Raw genomic sequence first — 20,473 nt, 5'->3', positions numbered from 1 at the left:
CTTTTTATGCTTCTATCGGAGTTTGGAGAAATTTATATTTTTAAATTTTTGTAATTAGATTTACTTGTTTTGTCTTTGTTAGTATCATATTCTATCGATTATTTGATCGCAATTTCATTAGGATCTTAATGAACTATTAATAAAAGTACCATAGGTTTGTTCACACAAAAATTGTACCGCATTAGATACCGTGTTTAAACCCTTTTTTGCATCGATTTAATCCCAAAACCGTACTGAAATGTTTTTTGCAAATACTTTGACTTTCAGTATTCAGAGTTGGTATCATATCAAATTACCAAAACCATACGGATTGAGAACCTTGAGAAATTGTTTTATTTTCATAAAGAGGGATGGCTTTGGTATTTCAACAAAATATTCATTCTCAGTTCTATTTTTACTTTTGTTTTGTTCCGTTTCCAGACTTCAGAGAAGGCGTTCGCTGCTGTGCGAGAAAATTGATGAAGTATTTGTTTTTGGTGAAACCAATCGTTCTCCTTGCAATTACCTTCACAGTCTCTATTCTCTTTATCGTCCACTTCTGGGACAGTTCAACTCCTCAACGATCGCATTCCATGGCTCGAAGCTTTATTCTATGGCTTCATGGTTTGGGCGATACAGGCCCTGCAAATAAATCCATTAAGACTATATTCACGTCTCCTGAATTCACAAATACCAACTGGTCTTTTCCCACTGCTCCTTCTACGCCTGTCTCCTGCAACTGTAAGTTTTGACTTATTCCTTTTTTTCAACTTCTTTTTATGAATGTGGGTATGCAAATATAAGCTGATTTAACCTCATAACCTTTATATCCATAACTTTTCCTTTGGTCACGATTCTGGTTCTTGACTTTGGTGGATATGATTCCAATGTGGGTTTGCGTTGAAATTTAGAAAATTTTATAGAGGCCCTAGATTCTCATTTTTCGGATTGACTTTCTTAGATGATTAGAATCAATTCTGAAATGAATGGTGGAGGATGAATTCTTGTTGTCGTCCTAAAGCATGGTTAGACTTGTAAATGCTCATAAGAACTCATTATGGAACCTGATAGTGTGAGTTTGCTCAACTTCAGTTGTTTTGGCATTTCCTGAAACATTGTGGTTCAGAAGTGTATTTCCCAACGAGGAGTCATTGTTATGTGATGACGCGGAAAGTTTTAATTTTCTTCAAAATTTGATTGAAGACCGCAATTACTTTGTTTAACCCTTTTTCTCTACAATCGTCTGGGGGACTGGTTGCCTTTTCTTTCCATCCTGTGCTGCTCATGCAATCTGAGTAATTTCAAGTTTGACACACACAAATATCCATTGATCATATTGGACTCAAGATCGTGGCTGGATGGTAACAATGTTTATGTGTGCAGGATGATAGTACAAACTCCAACTTAAATTCCAATTTATTCAAGCAGATCACCTTTTAAAAAGTTGGATCATTCTGGTCGAGTACCCAGTAAATCCCTGATACCATATATTGACAATCTTACCCATAGTTATTAAGAACTTAAATTATAAAGATGTTTCTAACATTTCCTTTCCAGTAGTTCAATGTTGGATGCTAATTTTCTTTCTTTCTGTAGATGGTGCTGTGATGCCTTCTTGGTTTGACATTCATGAGATACCTGTGGCAGCTGTAAGTTGTTTTGTTTTTTATTTTCCTTCTTTTTATTGGTCTATTCTCTTTCAGCTTCAATGCTACTGCCTTTCCATTATTTATTTGTACCGTTTTAGAAATAAATATATGCAGTAGTCTAGATAGAGGTCTCTACTGGAATTAAGACTGATGAAATTTACCTTTTCTCCTTGGAGGCTGGGCAGTTTGTTGTAGAGAATCTCTCCCTAAGATTATGACAGTTTCTGTAAGCTAAGATGACTCTGCTGTCCAAAGAGTCGAATAAAGTTCAAAATGATGTTAAGAATGGTCATAATTCTATCCCCCATAGCAATTAATTTTTTTTAAGACCATGCCAGGATCCTGAGTTGTTTCATGTATAAGAAAGAGGATTATAATGGTGTTACTCTACGTTGCTCTTACCCTTTGAAACAGCGCGAGCAGTTGTAACATAGGGATTGATTCAGTTGGCAAGGACCAATACCTCATGATTAAGAGGACATGAGTTCAGCCCTCCTAGGAGCCTTTCTTATATTAATGTGAAGGGAAAAAAAAAGAGGTTGAATGTTCTATCCCTGGAAAGTGCAATTGGGTTTTTTCACACTTTATCTCCGGGCCGGGCCAGCGGCGAGGGGGCGTAAAAGAACATATAAATAAACCGGGCGAAATGAGGAGCTAAGAGGATGAGGGCAAACAGGATGGATAAGATAGAAACGACAATAGAGTAGTCTAGGAGTGCCCCAAAGTGATAAGCTTGAGAAGCGTTTGGGGGCAGGCCACGCAACGGAGACCTAAAGCCTATCGGAGAAGTGTATAATTCATATTGAAGGAACTAGAAGAGCTAGGGGTAGACCTAAGATAACCTTGGAGAAGTGGTGAGAAAGGATATGTATAGCTTAGGCCTTGTATCTAGTATGGCCTCGAAGAACGATTGGAGGGCAAGAATCCATGTAGCCGACCCCATTTAGTTGGGACAAGGCTTATTGTTGTTGTTGTTGTTGTATCTCCTTGGTGCCATGTGATGGTATTTCCTCATGTGTACATGTTTTTTTTTTTTTTTGGATGAATAAATAATTAAATTACTGAAAGCAAACAAGAGAACATGTACAAAGGGGAAAAGAAAGAGAGAGAAGGGGGGGGGGGGGAGAAGCCAGTCAAGGAGGGGATTGGAAAGGAGATGATAGACTCCAAGAACTAACAATCAGCCTATTTCTTGGAGAATCAACAACAGGGGGGTGGGAAAGAGAGCGAAGTTTCGACGAAACATCAAAATAGATGGCATTCCAAATCATGCAAAACAAGGTGGTTTGCGTTGAAACCAATCCAAATATGACAACCTTGATTAGATACCCGAGAATTATATTTTTGTGGTTTGATTATCTTTCAGCCAAAACCAAGCCCATACCACTGTTAATCCTTGGAATTGTTTATGATAGTGTCTAAACCAACAAATCTCAGTTGAAACTCGACAGGAACTTAAAACCATGCTGGATTGTAGGATGGTTTCCTTTGATGCACATGGGGTACTGGGAATAGGTGCATTTCTTTATCAACGCCCTAACAAACATTCCATTTTATTGGATGCATAGTCAATGAGGCGGAGTCCTAACGCTCCTCTTGTCCCAAGTCGCAATGATAATACAGCTCCCCCTTTAGTATTGTTTATTTTTTCCTCCATATACCTCTAGCTTTTGCTAGGATCTGCTTTTTGGAACCTCTGCTTCTATTTAAAGAAAAGAGTCATAATTTTCACAAGGAAAATAGAACACTAAACAGGAGGGAAAATAAGAATATGTATTTTCAAAGGTTACCTTTCATTGATTGGTTGAAGTAAAAGACTATGCTGGCAGAGTTTCATTCTAGAGTCAGTTAGGAAACCCTGTTGAATTCCTCGTCTGAATATTGAAACAAAATGCTTTTGAAATTTGGTTCTATTTGCAGACTCTATATATTGATATATATGGCATCCCACACAAATTATATGGCTTTGCGATACTGACTAAAGAATTGGTCATAAGACGACCATAAATTTTCCCTCCTAGTTCGAGTTCCAAAATGTTATTTTGCAGTTAGAATCATTGACTTTGAACTGTATCAGGAATCTCCAAAAGATGAAGAGGGATTGCTTAAAGCAGTTAAAAAAATACATGCAATGATAGACCAGGAGGTAGCTGCTGGGACTAATTCCGAGAACATTTTCATCTGTGGATTTAGTCAAGGAGGTTTTTCTTCTTTCTCTTCTCTCTTTGAAGTATGAAGTCTCAGCTGTTACTCATAGGTTAACTCAGTTAACAATTTGTAACGGGTTGGCAGGTGCCTTGACCTTAGCAAGCACGTTGCTGTACCCAAAAACTCTCGGTGGAGGTGCAGTCTTTAGTGGCTGGGTTCCTTTTGATACATCTATGTTAGAACAGATTCCACCAGATGCAAAGAAGGTATCTACTCTTTCTTGCTATTTATTTTCTTCAGAGGTTTTTTATTCTTTAGATTTATCATCAAATGGACCACTTTCACATTGTTTTCTTTGTGCTTAAGAGGATCAAGGATATATGTTGGATAGATGGCCTGAATGCCAACAGCATTGGGTCCCAGTGGTTCATTTGAGTAATATTACCAATCCTGTCTGATAAGGCTCCCTTGGGCCCAATTTAACTCAAATTGGTGTGTTTCTTACTTCATTTACTTGAAACTGTCATGATCTTGCTTTGACATTTGCAAACCAGAACTTTGGGAAGCCATTCCTCATGAATCACTTGACCGCATGAAGCTCACCTGATTTTAAAATCCTACTTAATGGAATCTAAAAGGGAATAATTTAGGGGTTTGAAAAGTTGTCAATTTAGACAACTACAGAGTACTACACAAGGTCTAGGTGTCAGAGCTTGTGCATGAATTGCTGTACAAGATTTATCAGTTCCGTATCCTAGTGTCACATTGAAGATCCACTTGTAATTTGGAATTTGCTGGTTTATTTCCTTGGAGTAAAAGCAGCTTATAATGGTTTTATATCTGAAATGTCTGCAGACTCCCATTTTGTGGTCCCATGGTATTGCCGACAGAACAGTACTTTTTGAGGCAGGGCAAGCAGGTCCTCCATTACTGGAACAAGCTGGAATAACATGCGAGTTCAAGGTATTATATTGCATAACTGCTATGGTTTAAATATAAAAGAATAGCAAAAAGAGTACTCATAACCTATTGCATAGCATGCACCAAGTAGTTGAGAAGTAATGTAAGTTACATTGCAAAAGGTTCCCTGGCTGATCTGTTGACTTATTTCTTTGGGACTAGTTCCTTTATGTAAGCAATGTAGAGGTTTATGTGGCTATTTAAGTTGCTTTTCTTTTCTTTTCTTTTTTTTGGGTAAAGCTGTTCAAATTGTTAAGTGGGTGGCCATGTCTAGTTCATGGGCAACTGTGGTCTGGTCCATTCATATGTTTTGTTATCCTTCTATTTGAATTATCAAAATATGTGATTCTATTGTGTTATACCTAGTAAAGGTGGCATCATTTTTGTGATGTATCACTGAAATTAATGGGTTCTGAAAATGCAGGCTTACCCAAATCTTGGTCATTCAATAAGCCCTGAAGAACTGAAATACCTTGAATCATGGATCAAGACACGTCTGCGTAGTTCTTCATAACAGATTTGTTATGCCTTGAAACTGCCACCTGCTTTTGATCCTGTGTCGTGTGTGCTTGAGTCTATGCAGCCTTAATTTGGTGATGCACGCTACTACAATGATGCAAATGATTGACAAAGGTAGCTTGCACTTGTTGTCATTGAATTAATTTAAAATTTTCTTTGTTGTGATTGGTCTTCTGTATTTGATGTGGGACATACTTTCTGTTACTCTTATGACATCAGAACTCAAGAAGAAAATTCAGCTAGTGAGCTCCAATTACAAGCCCTTTTCCCCTGTATTCCCTATATTTTTGCCTTTTTCTAGCATACATCATGGGTTATCTGCAGTAGTATTAAAGAAGTGCTAATGTCACACCAGGAAATGATTAAGCATTTAACATGCTGCTCGGATCTCATCTATCAACCCATAATTCACTGCATATGAATCACAATCTCCATTGAGATGTGTTAGCATTTGGCCCACTGGAATGGTTAAATTCTGTTCTTGGATTCATTTTTGAGATCGTTATCCCTCTCTTCATTTTTTTTTCTTTTTTCCTTTCAGATAAACCTGTGAATTACATGTGGGGAGGAGAGAGACTCAACCAACCACGAGGTGGTATTTGGCCAGGTTGTTGCACACAGATTCGACAAGGCCACCTTTGCTAGATTATCGACGAATGAGTTGGCCAATCTAGGAACACAAGTAAAAAGACAATTAACAAACTGAGAAGCTAAGAACTCGATGTCTGAGATCACCAGCTAAACGTTAAGTGGTATTGACTTCTATCTCCTCTCTAAATGGAAGTGAGATCAAGCCTATCAGATTCCATCTCCAAGGCCTCGATACCCATTCCTGGTAGCCATAGCTTTGCCATCAAGCACATCCATGAATACCATTGGAACAGATCGAGCGAGCACCGCTTTGCCTCCCACATCTCTTATAATAAAACCTACTCCTGAATTACGGTCTCCCTAAAGGGGTTGATAACATTTGGGCAAAGTCTAACTAACTACAAACAATTGGTTGTAAGTGTTTCATACAGAGGATCACTCACCCCCCCCTTTTCATTTTGCCTATTATTCAGGATATTCGATTCGTGAGATCACAATTTCTTGTGTAGAATTCAACATATTTCTAGGCAATTCAATACTGTAGCAGATCTCCAATCAAGGAAGGCATTCAATGTTGAGAGCCAACCGAATGGCGTATTTCCACCGAGTGGCTGATATGCCTATGTTCAGTCACTCCTTTGGCTCCTTTTCAATGAGATGTTGATTACCTAAAAAAATTATACCGTCTCCCTTGAATTGTGCCGCATCCACATTTAATTTGAAGAAACCAAGTCATGGAGGAAGCCATTTAACATCTGCCCGTGACCTGTTGCTCAGCTCTATGACCTGTGAATTTTGCTAATCTGTAGTCCATACATTCATTAACACACTTGACAACTCTCTCTCAATCACCTCAGATGGATGGAGGCTAACTTTATCAGATACTTTGTCATTTCTAGCCAACCAGAGTGACCACAACATAATGGAAACTAGACATTCCAACCATTGACCTTCCTATTTACCGTTTGCATGAAAAGCTTTCCACTTCAAAATCCAATCAACAAACTTTAGAACTAGAATTTCACCAAAGTTGATGGAGAAAGGGGGGGGGGTCCAAACCAAGCTGCTTGAGCAAAAGCACAGTGAAGGAGAATATGGTCCACCGATTCACTTAGACATCCACAACAACTACATGATAAGTCTCTATCCTCATGTGTCGTTTCTGAAATGCTTCACCACAAGCCAAACCATTTTGAGAGAATGGCAAATCACCAATAATGTGTACATTGGTTGATAATCATGTTTTCAGCTGTTGATAGACATTTTATCGTGTTCAATCAGGTCCATCCTACGGTTGAATTAAAAACAACCTTGTACATACATGGCCATACAAGAAAAACCCTCTCAATTTTTGTAAGTTGAAACTGTACCATGGGTATCATCCCACTTCCTGTCAGACATTACAGATTTAAGAATAGGACTTGTATCTTCCTTCGGTTCCTTCTAAATAAAATTTTACTCCTGATGATTAGAAAGAACAAAAGCAAACTACAGACCAGAATAAAGACCTCACATTGGGAATATCCTGTATATATCTTGCCTCTTTGGTTGTCTCAATTAGTGTTTCTGTAAACCAATCCCGAATTTCCCTGTTCTGGTACTTTGTTCAGCCTGCAAGAGAGCATATAGCTAGCTTATTAATCATCAATCCTGAAGCCATAGGAATTGGAAACCTTGACCAAATGTAACTTACTTGTACACATCAAGATATAGAGTGTGTATGCGTTTACAGTGAACAACTTTGAAGGGAAGGGGAAAAATTACAAATTCAGATGTGAAGATTCAGCAGACAGCCCAGAACTTGAATTTGAAACTAACGTTCAACTAAACCATGGTTTGCCTGGCTATTAAAGAAATAATTGGAGGGACAGGACTACAAAACCTGATTTAGTTGTCATTGCTACTTAACAGAGTATAATATTGTATGTGCTGCAATCACACTAGGGGTGTAATTTGAAAACTCTGACTTCGAATCTTGCAGCCTGATATTGCTTTTACTCGACTCTGACGGGCAAAGAAGCCCAAGCACATTTTCAGCACTGAGGATTTGGTGCTCCCGAAGGCTCTTATTGTGAATAACTTCCCTGCAGTACAATAAGGAAAACAAATTATAAATTCCAAAAGCAGTATTTTTTTTTTTTTTAAATGAATGAATAATATATTACCCAAGAGGAAAGGAGAAATAGAAAAGGAGGGGAGCTACAACAAGGCCCCAAGTAACAGCAATATGTCTGTTCCCTGGGGTGTCTACAAGAGGCTTAAAAGGGAGAAAAAAAATCTTTAAAGTTATGGTATGGACTTTAGTGCAAATAAATGAGCTAACTTTTTTCTACATTTTCATCATGTTTGTAGAATTTACCTAGGAAACTTATCTAATTAATCAAGGACCTATTCCCCCCCCCCCCCCCCCAAAAAAAAAAAAAAAATTATGACCTATTTGTTTCAAATTGGAAAAAAGGGGGATGCTCCACAATTCATTCATAAACTTTTAACTACTTTCCCTAATTTGATTGAATTTTTTTCTCCCTATGGTGAAAGTGTAGGTATATATGTATGTAGATAAGTACATAAACTGATACCTGCATTTAAGTAATTGTAACATAAACAGATGCAATGCAATCAGAATATAAGCAAAACACCTTCAGGTAATGAATATATATTTAAGTGAATCTGATTAGTAAGTACATCAACAAACTTACATGAGGAGAGCAGCTAGTTTTTTTGGCGTGCAATCCTGAAAAAGAGCTTCTGGAATAACAGCTGCATTCAGGAGGATATTTGGAAGGGAAATATACTGTATCTTTGCTTTCCACCGGATAAACCATTCAGTAAGGAAATGGGCTCTATATGAAACAACACATGGCAATCGAGCAAGCTGCAACTCCAAGACAGCCGTACCAGAAGTAGTCAGTGCAGCCGTGCTTGCCTGCGAGTTCATTCATGTAGAGAGATTACAAAACTTGCATCCGATCACGAGTCACAAAGCAGCCAGCCCAATGATTCTCAATTCACCTGGGGGCTAACAATACTATCCAAAATACTCATACTGGAACTAGAATAGGTATGACAACTTGCATCCAATGATATATTAGAACTATGATAATTTGCATCCAATGAACCATCGATGCTCTATACAAGCGGATTTTTATCAGCTCCAGTTGTGTCAAATTCTAGTTTCCTCATGTTGACCGTTAGATTATTACCACGTGTATATTCTGTTAAGGTTAAAATTTAACCACCTCTGACCAAGGTTACTGTCACAGTGATTTCTTTCACACTCACGTCTCTTCATCTTCAACGCCAGCATGGATTATCCTGAAAAAAAAAGAAATACTTCTACGCCGCCATCATTTCTCTCCCCTCTTACCCTCTCTTATATTTTTTTCTCATGAGTCTTTCGTCTTCATACTTTCTCATCTCCTATTTCTCTTAAATAAGTCTAAGAAAAATTTCATGGCTTTGGAGGCCAGTCTTTCCTTCAAGTTCACGGCGATCAATATTCTTTTACCTTATTAACCACCCACCTGAGTCTTTACCTTTTCCCTGCATTATTGAAGACCAAGAAGAGAGAAATTGAAAAGGAACAGTAGAGGCAAGAGAAGATTATCAGCAGGAAGACAACAAGTTCAAGAAAACAAAAAAAACAGAGTCTAAGCTGTTGAAGTAGTTAAAACCTCAAGAGCATTCAACGATGGTAAAACAAAAGATCGGTGGGCAATAATGACTAGATTCTTGAAGATTTCATGTTCTACAAGACAAACATCTTTTACTATGTTGTCTTCTTCTTTCCTCTTTTTCTTTTTTTCTTCTTTTTAAAGATCAAAGCATCAGTCAGAAACAAGGGAAGTTCGTGTTTCTGTGACTCCCAAGAGAAAGATTATTAAGAAGAAGATGATATGTTAAAGAAAACAAAAACAGGATTTGGGGGTAGCAGGGCTTTGGCGATTTGAAGGGAGGAGTTCAGAGAACTTTGAATTTCTTCCGAACTAAAAAAAAAATTAAAAAAAAAATCAGACCGAATAAGGAAATCGGTGCCGGTGTTGAAGACGAAGAAACATCAGACTTTGAATAGTGTCGGTGTTGAAGAAGAGTTTTCCTTCTCTTTTTCTTTTCTTTTTTCCTTCATGATAGTCAGTGCTGGCATTGAAGACAGAAAAACAAGAGTGTGGAAGACATCGCTGGGGGTTGAAAGTCGGTAATCTTGGTGAGAAGTGGTTAAGTTGGTGGTCGAATACCAAGGTCAACATGAGGAAACTGGAACCTGACACAACTGGAGCTGATAAAAATCCCTATACAAGATAGACCTTGTCAACGCCAGCACATGACAGCCATCAATGGAGCTAGAACACGGGTTTGGGTAAAATATGCTTCGACCCAAAGCTTAACCTCACATCTAGGTTCTTATCAATCACAGAAGTTCCCATTTTTCCTGTCTGATGGACACCTGAAATCATCCAATTTTGCGTAAATGTTTCATGGGATAGAACCAATTAGATGGGGGAAACCCCAAAAGGAGGTGGACCATAGACAATACAACCACCCATAATTTCAGTTTACTAATACAAACCAAACAAAAGTTCAAGGTCTTACACTAAATGCATCATATTTTAACTGTGTTGATCCCCCATGAATCAGCACTGCAGAGACAGGCCAACTCTGCATGGCTTTCTGGATATAGTTTTCCACATGCTGATTGAGTGCGACAGGAATGACTGTTACCAACTCAGGGAAGGAGTCCTTTAATAATTCCATAGTGCCTGAGAAAATTGGAAACATCTGTCTAACCTCTTGTAATCTGCTTCCCGGAAGCAGGGTGATGACTGTCGCTCCTATCAAAGAAAACAAATTCATGAAGTGTGAGGACAAAAGAATAGTCAACCACAGAAGAACTAACCAGCCATGGTTCCAAGATTAAACAGTTTTAAGAAATCAAAACTGCACATCCACAGAGAAGTAGATAAAGAAAGAAAAGCATAATCACTCTCTTTCAGGAATAACAGCTGAAAATTTGTGGACTCCTTAGAAGTGATACAATGTAAAGCCTCATATATTACAAGATTTCGCGAAACAAATCACATTTACTTGCCTAGGAAGAAGGGAAAATTTGATTATATGTAATGCTTGATTAAAATATAAATCGAAAGATGACCACCTCTTGACATACCCCTAGATTAATTGTTTGCAGGGCCATCAAAGTGCATTCTCCATATCAGTACTCTTCCAAAGGATTGAAAACACTAGAAGGCTACTAAGAAATACAGCATTTGTGGGGAAAAGAAACATAATTTCTTGACATATGATTCAAATACTCAGTACAACCAAGCAAGAAATATAAAGCACCCCTATGAGATTATATGTATCCCTCATGGAAGAAAAACTAAAGAAAGTTTAAGAAACTAGTGCTTTAGTATATAAATTACCTGAAGGTACCCCATAGTTACTTTGAAAGCTTTCAATGTCACCTTGCACCCTCAACTCTATCATGTTACTGTTCTTTCCCTAAACATGGAGTTACTTTTATATCAGCATCCACAGACTTGATGTAAACACTAAGTTAGAAATAAATAAATAGAAGATGGCGAATTATATTTGGGGTTGTCTTCAAGAAATGCACAACTAAGAAACAACGAGCTAAAGTCCACAGAAAAAATGATCCAGGAGAGGTAACACCCCTACTCCTAATCTTTAACAAAGCATTTACTCCAATAAGGAATATGTTGTAAAAGTCCTGATAAGCAACCACCAATTTGTCTAGCTGGCACCCCCTAGCAACTACATGGCGAACTAGCCAGGCATCCACTAAAACGCTATCATATAAGGACACGTAGGAAGTAAGTAGGTTATACAATCATAAAATGTCAGTGAAACAAGAGCAACCAGCCAAGCGCATATGTAAAATTTGTTCCCCCAACATGGTGTTTCTTCATATTCATACTACAGTTCAAATCATTTGTAATCTGTTTACGAGCTTATATTATGGATTCTTCATCCTCCTCTTAACGTTTTAAAAGTGGATTTCTTTTTCTTCTTGGACTATTAATCATTGGTGTAAAATGTTGAAGAATGATTAAATGAATAGTTCTTCATCTCCATGTTTTAGAAAGGTTAATTATTTCCTTGTAGGATTGTACGATTGTATCACAAACCTGTAGGACACATCTAATCTTTGGTGTAATCAGTTAAAAGGATATCTAACACATTTTCTTACAGGATTAAATTCATACCATATTCAAGGAAAGTGCATCTTCTAGGATTGGATGACCAACATAGGTTGCAGCTAGTCCATGTGATCTACAAACCTCTTCCTCAAACGGTAGAATACATAACAAATGGTCAACAAACTCACGAAGATTTTTGAGCCTTGCTTCACCCCCTTTCCATGCCCAGAATGATGGTGCGACATAATGGAAGTGAACAGGAGTGTGTACACCTTGCTCACCATATCTAGCTGCAAAAACCATTATCTCATTTCACGCCAAAATCTTATACAACGAAACTTTAAGCCCTTATGCACAGAGCAGGAACAAGTAGAGGAATATTACCTCGTAATTGTCTTAGGAGGCGAAAAGAGAACCCTTTGGAGTCAATTGTCACTACAGCATGAGGCTGAAACAAAAGGGCAGCCTCTGTTGCCTCCTTCAACTTCAGCTACTACTTCCAAGTTCCAAAATAAGAAAGGTATTAGGATGAATTAAATTGACATTACAAAATACGTGTAAGATTTCAAGCTATCACACCTTACATGTAAGAGCATCATTGACATTATAAAAAGGCTTGTAAGATTTCAAGCTATCAAAGCTTACAGTTAAGAGCATCACTTATTGCTTACCCTAATCTGATTTACATGAGGTAACAATTCCCAGATGCCCATTACTGCGATATCCTCCATGGGGAATATGGATTTCAATCCTTCATTGGCCATCAAGGACCTGATCAAGCATGGAGAATATATGTTAATAATAACCAACAAAATAAAGATTAACACAACTTTTTTCTTTTCTTTTTTCTGTTGGGTACCTCATAAAGATGCATTCAACAAAGCATAATGTCTGACTTCCATCAATTGGTATAAAACTATTGCTTAGTTCTTAGAGAATGGCCTCAGCCGATGGTTCTCAAAAATTCCATTTTCAAAAGAATTACTCTAGGGAGATCAAGCAGATTGATTATGTGTATAAAGATTAAGAAGGAAGAAAACACAGTAGGAGAATAAGAGCTTCATTTACCCATTAAATGCCACAAAAAATGCAACGAAAGGAGAAAAACAAACAAACAGTTGATGGATTATTTAGCTTACCCTCCAACACCAGAAAAACGGATGGGTAAGGGAGAGAGGTTTTTAAGAGAAGCCATAAGACGAGAAGCGATGGCATCTCCAGAAACCTCTCCAGACACCATGAACACCCTAAGTTCTCCATCTTTAGCGGCTAAATCCACTACAGATTTCCTGGCTGAAAACGAAAGCAATCTGCAAAAGAGTCTCGAAGACCTTCCACTGAATTTGCTCACCATATCTTCAATCCCAATGGTTCTTAACATTATCTTCGAACGCAATGTGCAAAAGAATCTCGAAAACCTTCCACTATTTTACTCTCTGTACCTGCAATCGTTCTCAATCGTTCTCAACTACATAATCCAACAAGCCCTCGTAAACCCTGTAGAGTTCGGGTTCTTGTCTGGCGCAGAGAGTGAAGAGATTCTTCAAGCGCGAAAACCGCTGAAGCATTGGATACAATCCCCACCAAGTGTGGACCCACATGATATATTCCATTTGGACGTAGTTTATTTATTCATGCAAGTCTGTGCTCCCCAAATGATAGATTCTATTTGAACGTAACACATCCATTCATGTATGCGTTGTCCAGTTTGCATTCTCTCCTTGGAGGGACTCTTTTCATAAGTGGCTGATGACCTATAAGACTCACTTCCATGTAATATTCTAATTCAACGGTAAAATATCACATTTGAAGTCAATGCAAGGTTAGTAGAATAGTAAGATCCATACTTCTCAATGGAGAGGTTTTTCTAAGGATGTAACCGATGTGTGCGTAAGCTGGCCCAGATAAACCTCAGATCCACAAAAAAAAAAAATCACATTTGATTGAGTCCTATAACTTCAAGCATTCATTGAAGGATCCATTATAATAAGATGTGACAAATACATATGGTGTACGTACATCACATGGTTCGGACCCAGTAGGAAATTAGGGTTTGGAAATAATTGATTCATTTATTAGCTTCACACCCTTTTTTTTAGGGTAACAAGGTTCACACGTAAGATGTGTTCTTGCTCCTTTCTTCTTCTTCTTCTTGTCCTTTTTTTCTTTTTTTTCCTGTCCATACCATACTTCTTTCATTTAGAATCCCGACTGGTTTTGCCGGCTCAATCAAATCCAAGGTACGATAGAAGAGAAGAGTTGGTGTGTTAGCTATTGAAGCATTTTCAATAGCTATTCTAGAATCATATGTTATCAACAAGTAATATATGTTAGGGCTCTCATTGAAATACACTAGTGGGTTGTACATTTATTGGCACCTCTGTTCATTTACATTCATGGGTTATGAGGGTTGGTGAAGATGAAAGACCTCATTCGCCCAAAAAAACAAGTAAGATCCAAAACTCATGGAATTGGGTACTGAATGCTGTGGCCATTTTGAGGCCATTTTAGCATCAATGAAGATGACTTGGGTATAGAATGGGGTTGGGTATCTTAACCCACGGAGGGTCCAGGTTCAAGGTTCCTAGTACCAACCAACCTCCTAGTGGGGCCTCCTCCCTCAACCCTAGCTCCCATGTTTATATCTCGGCCATCTATGTTAGAGCTTAGAGCCAATATATAAATGAAAAGCTCATTAAGACTGTTCGAATGAGTGTCTAGATGTTTGGTTTGTGTCTAAATGTTTGGTTTGTGTTATTCTCAGTCATTTTCATCAAATGTTAGGAAGGAGTTCATGAGGGATTCCATCTTTGATACATTTTATCAGAATTTAAAGATATGTTCTCTTCTAATGTGTGATGGACAAGTGTAAGAGGAGCACAGACTGCTACCCATGAAGACAGAGGATCCAGACTCTTAGGATTCATCCAAATAAAATTAAATCCGATCAATTCAAAATGAGTGGATTCCCATTCTTGAAACCCTACTTTTGACACTATGAGACCTCAAGTGCCAAATTCAGAGTTATCTAGTATTGAAATTAAATGGACCATGGTATAAAATAATGAGTTTGAGCCATAAGTTATACGGGGAATCAATCAATACGTGCTAATCTAAGGCTTGTTTTGATGGTTTGGCACCTTGATGGAATCTACGTACTGTAGTGGGTTACCATCGGAGGTGGTGGTCTAGTGGTCTCAAGCTCACTCCCAAGTGGTTTGGTAGTCCTATTTCCCAGATTCGAATCTCTTTTGTTTCTCACACTGGACAGTTGTCTACCACCTACACGGAAGTATCACTTCATTGCAGATTGGTAAGTCATTGGCTGTTCAGCTTGTGTCTTCAAATGAGAATATTTAACTTACAGAAACCACCCAAGCTGAAACTAATGCCCCTCCCAGCTATCTCAAATCCGGACTTCCCCCGTCGGGGAGACCAGGCACGACCCAAACCGGGGCCCACGGTGAAAATTATTTATTAAAAGGTTCGGGGACGGGGTCGAAAGCGTGCCCTTTGTCGCTGGATCCGGCTCAAGTATCTCCAGCTCTGATCTCTCATCTCTTCAAATCTTTATTACAAACTCTCCCTGTATGGGCCTTAGGTCTCATGAAGGATGGAAGGTATCAGAAAGTTAGTAGTTGTAACTGATGCGTGAACCACATTAAGAGAATAGAAACCAACGCCTCCATTTCTGTTGCAACCTTTTAATGTCTGTGAGTCTATCTCTCTTTAAGGTCTTCTCTAAGTGGTTTTCCAGAAAAAGTGTGGCTTGTGCCTGTAATGAAATCTCTCTTTCGGTGGCATCGGTGGGTGATGGGAAGTGGATGTGGAGGGTCCCTTCGATTTGTCTCTGTCTGTACTGCCTTTTTTCGCAACTCGTTCCATTACTTCTTCAGACTTGCACTTCGATTAGAACACCCCAGTGTTAATTACTGCCTTATCTTCTTCAGCTAAGCTTTAAAGTTCCTTCACCACACAACCCAAAAACACATTTATAGAACAAACAGCAGGTTAGAGGTTGTTTGGCAACACTCCTTGGGAGCTGATTCTTGTGCTCAGACTATTTTTGGCACAGAATTAATCAACGAAATCTTGTTTGGTAAACTGTGCCAAAAAAATGTCTAAAGCTGTCTTTTTTTATCATCCCTGCCATGCTTCTGGCAGTGTAACATTAAACAAAAATGGAGTTGGGAAAAACAAAATTCAGCCATGGTAGTTAGGGTGGATGGGCAGCATTGGAATGCTCAGTGAAGAATAATTTCTCTTACACGATATCCTCCATGAATGAGAGGCTGACACTGACAACATCTTTGAGATCCATAGCGATGCATGTCCAGATTTAAGGTTCAGCCCATTAACCCATGCCAGTATTTTCTTTTCACTAACTTCTGTCAAAGAGAATAATTAAACTATAAAACAAAAAAACATGCAGCAATTATAGCAATTTTTTATGTAGGCATCAATTAAAATTCCCAACTGACATCTACTCCATCAGGTCCCAGCTTCTCCTTCTTCACCTATCTCACCTAATAATTCATTAATTACAAACTTTTCTTATAAATGATGAACTTGCCATTAAAACAATGTTCGATTTAAAGTGGTGGTGGTGTAAAGTTGGGGGAGATAAACCAGGCAGTAGCAGTAAGCATGGTAGCAGCTTCATCACATTCACATAAGACAATGAATTGTCTCTTTGTCTTTCTGTTCTTGTCTGTTGCAGCAGTGGTAGAAAGCAGTGCCAAAGTACCTGCCATTATAGTCTTTGGAGACTCGTCAGTAGATGCAGGAAACAATAACAGAATCCCAACAGTGCTGAAGAGCAATCACAAGCCATATGGTCGTGATTTTGAAGGTGGGCAACCAACTGGTCGCTTCTCTAATGGTAAAATCGCTCCTGACTTCATCTCTGAAGCTTTTGGTATCAAACCCTCCGTTCCTGCTTATTTGGATCCAAAATTCACTATCAAGGATTTTGCCACCGGCGTTTGCTTTGCTTCTGCTGGAACCGGTTATGACAACGCCACCTCCAATGTCTTGGTATGTTATCCATCTTAGAAGTTTCTCACTCGGTTTTTTTTTTTTTTTATTTATTTATTTAATTAATTAATTTATATTATCAAATTTTGTTTTTTTTTAGTGACTTGAATATTAATTGTCATATTTTTATGATTGTTTTGGTTTTCAGAATGTGATACCACTGTGGAAGGAGGTGGAGATGTACAAGGGGTATCAGAGAAAATTGAGGAAATATCTTGGAGTGAGGAAGGCGAATCGGATAATTAGAGAAGCAGTGTATCTTATAAGTATAGGAACTAATGACTTCTTGGAGAATTACTATATAATTCCCGGTGGCCGGTCAAAACAGTTCACCGTTGACAAATACGAGGACTTTTTGGTGGGAATTGCAGAGCAATTTGTGAGGGAATTGTATAGGCTTGGAGCAAGAAAGATATCACTAGGTGGGATGGTTCCAATGGGTTGTTTGCCGTTGGAGAGAACCACAAATGCGATGGAAGGGAATGGATGCATTGAGAAGTATAATGTTGTGGCTCAAGAATTCAACCTGAAGCTAAATTGGTTGGTGTTTAGGTTAAGTGTGGGGCTACCGGATATCAAGTTGGTCTTCTCTAACCCTTATGACGTCGTTCTTGAGATCATTCGAAACCCTGCTGCTTTTGGTAGCTCTCTCTCTCTCTCTCTTTTCTCTTTTCCTCATAAAACACACGCACACACATGATATTTGTAGAAAAGGTACATAGTTCACAGGGTTTTGGCTCATTGGGTCACAATCCTTGCATGATGGCTTGAGAGAGTGTGGTAGTTGGGCCTAGGCCATGGCATGAACCATGCGATTAGGGGTGTCAATTCTATGATTGACTTGTTGAAATCGAACTGAATCGACAGACCAACTCAAGGTATAGTGTTTTTGCTTCTAGAAATAAGTTTTATCAAACACCTAGACGCATTTAGTTTTCAAAGGTGGAGTAGGAAAAATAAACATGTGAGACTCAAATATAATTGGGTCGAAAAACAGAAAAATAAATGAAAGAATTTCATATAAATTTTTGTGGGGTTTTGAAAAGGGATGGCATAAAAAAATTAGCATATGCCATTTCAGCAAACAAACTTCTACCAACTTTCATTACAATGAACCAATCAATGCAGACTTTGAGATTTTATTGAAAAGTTTCCCACATTCTTTTCCCACCCCCACGTTAGATCTAGCAAATAAACGGTCCCTAATTGTTTCTGATTCCAAAAGCAACCAAAACCGTTTTTTACGTTTTTTGAAATAGAAACACTTGATGGATTATCAAACATGCATGTCTAAACATTCAGTTCATGTATCTCTATCTAATCTATTGTGAAAATATATTGTGTTTGTTATGAATGACTTACCTGAGTTGGATTTTTGTCTGTTGAACCAAAAACCCAAATACAGGATTTGAGAACGCAGCAGTGGCATGTTGTGCAACAGGATTGTTTGAAATGGGCTACTTATGCAATGCTGACAGCCTCTTCACCTGCACAGATGCAAACAAATATGTATTCTGGGATTCGTTTCACCCTACTGAGAGAACAAGTCATATTGTAGCTGATCATGTAATGAAGACTGTGCTTGCCCCATTCCTCTGAAAACTCTCTCTCTCCTCTCTCTCTCTCTCTTATTTAATGGTTTTGGATAAGGTCAAGGACTAGATCAGATATTTTCATGTAATGTATGAAATACCATGGAAATAATACATATTCCACAATTTCCTTTTTATTTTTGTTTCTTATTAAATTTTACTATGACAAAATGAGTTTTCTTCTTATGCATTTGTCAACATTTTCGTTCTCGAAGACTTAGTTCTGATGACAAAATTGTTTTTAAAAATTTCTATGATAAGAAATATGAAAATTTTAGTTTGGCAAAGGAAAGGAAAGACAAGAGTGGGGATGATCTTGAGAAACTTCGATTAGTGAAATCATTTTATTTAAATATTTATTTTCTCAACACATGTCTTTTGTTGTAAATGTTTAAAACTTATATGTAATGTTATTTTACTATAAGTAACTTTTTATTTATTTTTTTAAACCCTAGTCTATGCGATATATAGTCTATATATTAATTAATTAAATATCAATAAATATCTATAATTACTTAGGACTTGGTCATGGGTCATGGGTCAAAGTCCGGATATAGTCTATATATTACCATTAATTAAAGGGGACCCAAGGGTTAGGTGATGGGGGGGTTTTTTTTTTTTTTTTAATTTTTTTATCTATAATTACCGATTTGTGGGACTTGGGCATAGGTGTTCCCCGTCATGGGTCTGTCCCATGGGTCATGGGCCTTAATCTAAGAAGTTTGTTGTTGGGTTGAAGTAGGCAGGTGCTATTATAAGAGTACCTTCCATAGAGAGGTGACCGACCGTACATTTTTGCCCATAGGTTTTGGGACTATATATACCAAAAACCAAGCCCTTCTTTTGGTTAATTTTATTTTCTTCTCTCTTCTCTGTTGTCTTTCGAAGGCATCTAAAGAAACCATTTTAGGTGCAACATTAATGGATGTACCTAAAATGGTTAGGGATTGATTGATCTTGGAGGTGAAAACGTGTAGTTAACCCGTGTTGCACAATTCAGGGCACTCAAATGCCTTAAAGAAAGTACCAACGGGACATTTCACTTCTGATACAATGTCAGCAATCACAGCCTTACAAGTGCTCGTGAAAAGTCTTCAACAATACTTACACGTGCAAAACCCATCCTTCAGACCTCTTCCGCCTTCTCTCACACGTTAATTCTTAAAGAATAAATAAACAAACCATCCTAACAAACACCAATAAACTATCCTTTTGTTCTCCGAGAAGAGTTGCAAAAGCATCCTTCATTTTTCTTTTCAATGTTTTACATGCTCAAAAGTATAAGATAGCAACTAAAAAGTGAGATTCTCTTATTTTGTATTATTCCCATCTTTTTTATAAATTCGTTACATTCATTCATTCTCACTCATATTCTGAAACCATGCCTCATATTTGTGGTTTTATTTTTATTTTTATTTTTATTTTGTTAAAGGAGAAGACAAAAATCATTTTTCCATTTCATTTAAGGTACTGGATCTATGTCTGGGCCTGGGCTTTCCTGGATCAGCCCATTAGATCTTGAGGACTTGCATTGTGAAAAAGCCCATAGGCCATGCTGGGGATCAACTGGGAATGGCCTGAACCCAAAAAACCCCCATTATAGATCACCTTTGGCAGGTTTATCAACTCTGATCCAAAATATGAAATAGCTTATTTTAGCACTAAAATCACATATGGTTTCAAAGGTTGAAGTAAGATTTAGAAGATAATTGGGCTGTTAGGTTTCCAAAGGTTGAAGTAAGATTTAAAAGATATAAAAATTTTATTATACTCAAATATGAACCTTTGGATGTGAGTGATGGACATGTGTCCTTCGTCTAGAGAGAAATGGATGGTCCAT

The 20,473-nt window shown here is 37.9% G+C and overlaps 3 protein-coding genes across 3 annotated transcripts; 2 read left to right on the top strand and 1 right to left on the bottom strand.

Moving 5' to 3' along the window:
- The first annotated feature begins 374 nt into the window (after positions 1 to 374).
- Positions 375 to 6,420, top strand: LOC149004113 (putative carboxylesterase SOBER1-like). Its single transcript, XM_089167971.1, has 6 exons — positions 375 to 720; positions 1,576 to 1,628; positions 3,706 to 3,829; positions 3,921 to 4,042; positions 4,632 to 4,739; positions 5,161 to 6,420. The coding sequence occupies exons 1-6, from the start codon at positions 459 to 461 to the stop codon at positions 5,248 to 5,250; spliced, it is 759 nt and encodes a 252-aa protein (XP_089024097.1). The 5' UTR covers positions 375 to 458; the 3' UTR covers positions 5,251 to 6,420.
- A 474-nt stretch (positions 6,421 to 6,894) lies between these two features.
- On the bottom strand, positions 6,895 to 13,523 carry LPXB (lipid-A-disaccharide synthase B). The gene is made up of 9 exons (XM_089167970.1): positions 13,144 to 13,523; positions 12,676 to 12,775; positions 12,389 to 12,494; positions 12,071 to 12,294; positions 11,267 to 11,345; positions 10,437 to 10,675; positions 8,546 to 8,772; positions 7,729 to 7,930; positions 6,895 to 7,457 (listed from the first exon to the last, which is right to left on the bottom strand). The coding sequence occupies exons 1-8, from the start codon at positions 13,383 to 13,385 to the stop codon at positions 7,747 to 7,749; spliced, it is 1,401 nt and encodes a 466-aa protein (XP_089024096.1). The 5' UTR covers positions 13,386 to 13,523; the 3' UTR covers positions 6,895 to 7,457; positions 7,729 to 7,746.
- A 3,077-nt stretch (positions 13,524 to 16,600) lies between these two features.
- On the top strand, positions 16,601 to 18,790 carry LOC149004111 (GDSL-like Lipase/Acylhydrolase superfamily protein). Its single transcript, XM_089169675.1, has 3 exons — positions 16,601 to 17,041; positions 17,190 to 17,682; positions 18,447 to 18,790. The coding sequence occupies exons 1-3, from the start codon at positions 16,652 to 16,654 to the stop codon at positions 18,638 to 18,640; spliced, it is 1,077 nt and encodes a 358-aa protein (XP_089025801.1). The 5' UTR covers positions 16,601 to 16,651; the 3' UTR covers positions 18,641 to 18,790.
- The last annotated feature ends 1,683 nt before the right edge of the window (positions 18,791 to 20,473 follow it).

The sequence above is a fragment of the Hakea prostrata genome, chromosome 9, assembly GCF_041222555.1.
Source record: "Hakea prostrata isolate BN-2017 chromosome 9, UWA_Hpros_2, whole genome shotgun sequence".
Taxonomy (NCBI): domain Eukaryota; kingdom Viridiplantae; phylum Streptophyta; class Magnoliopsida; order Proteales; family Proteaceae; genus Hakea; species Hakea prostrata.
This window is presented reverse-complemented; position numbering and strand designations above follow the sequence as displayed.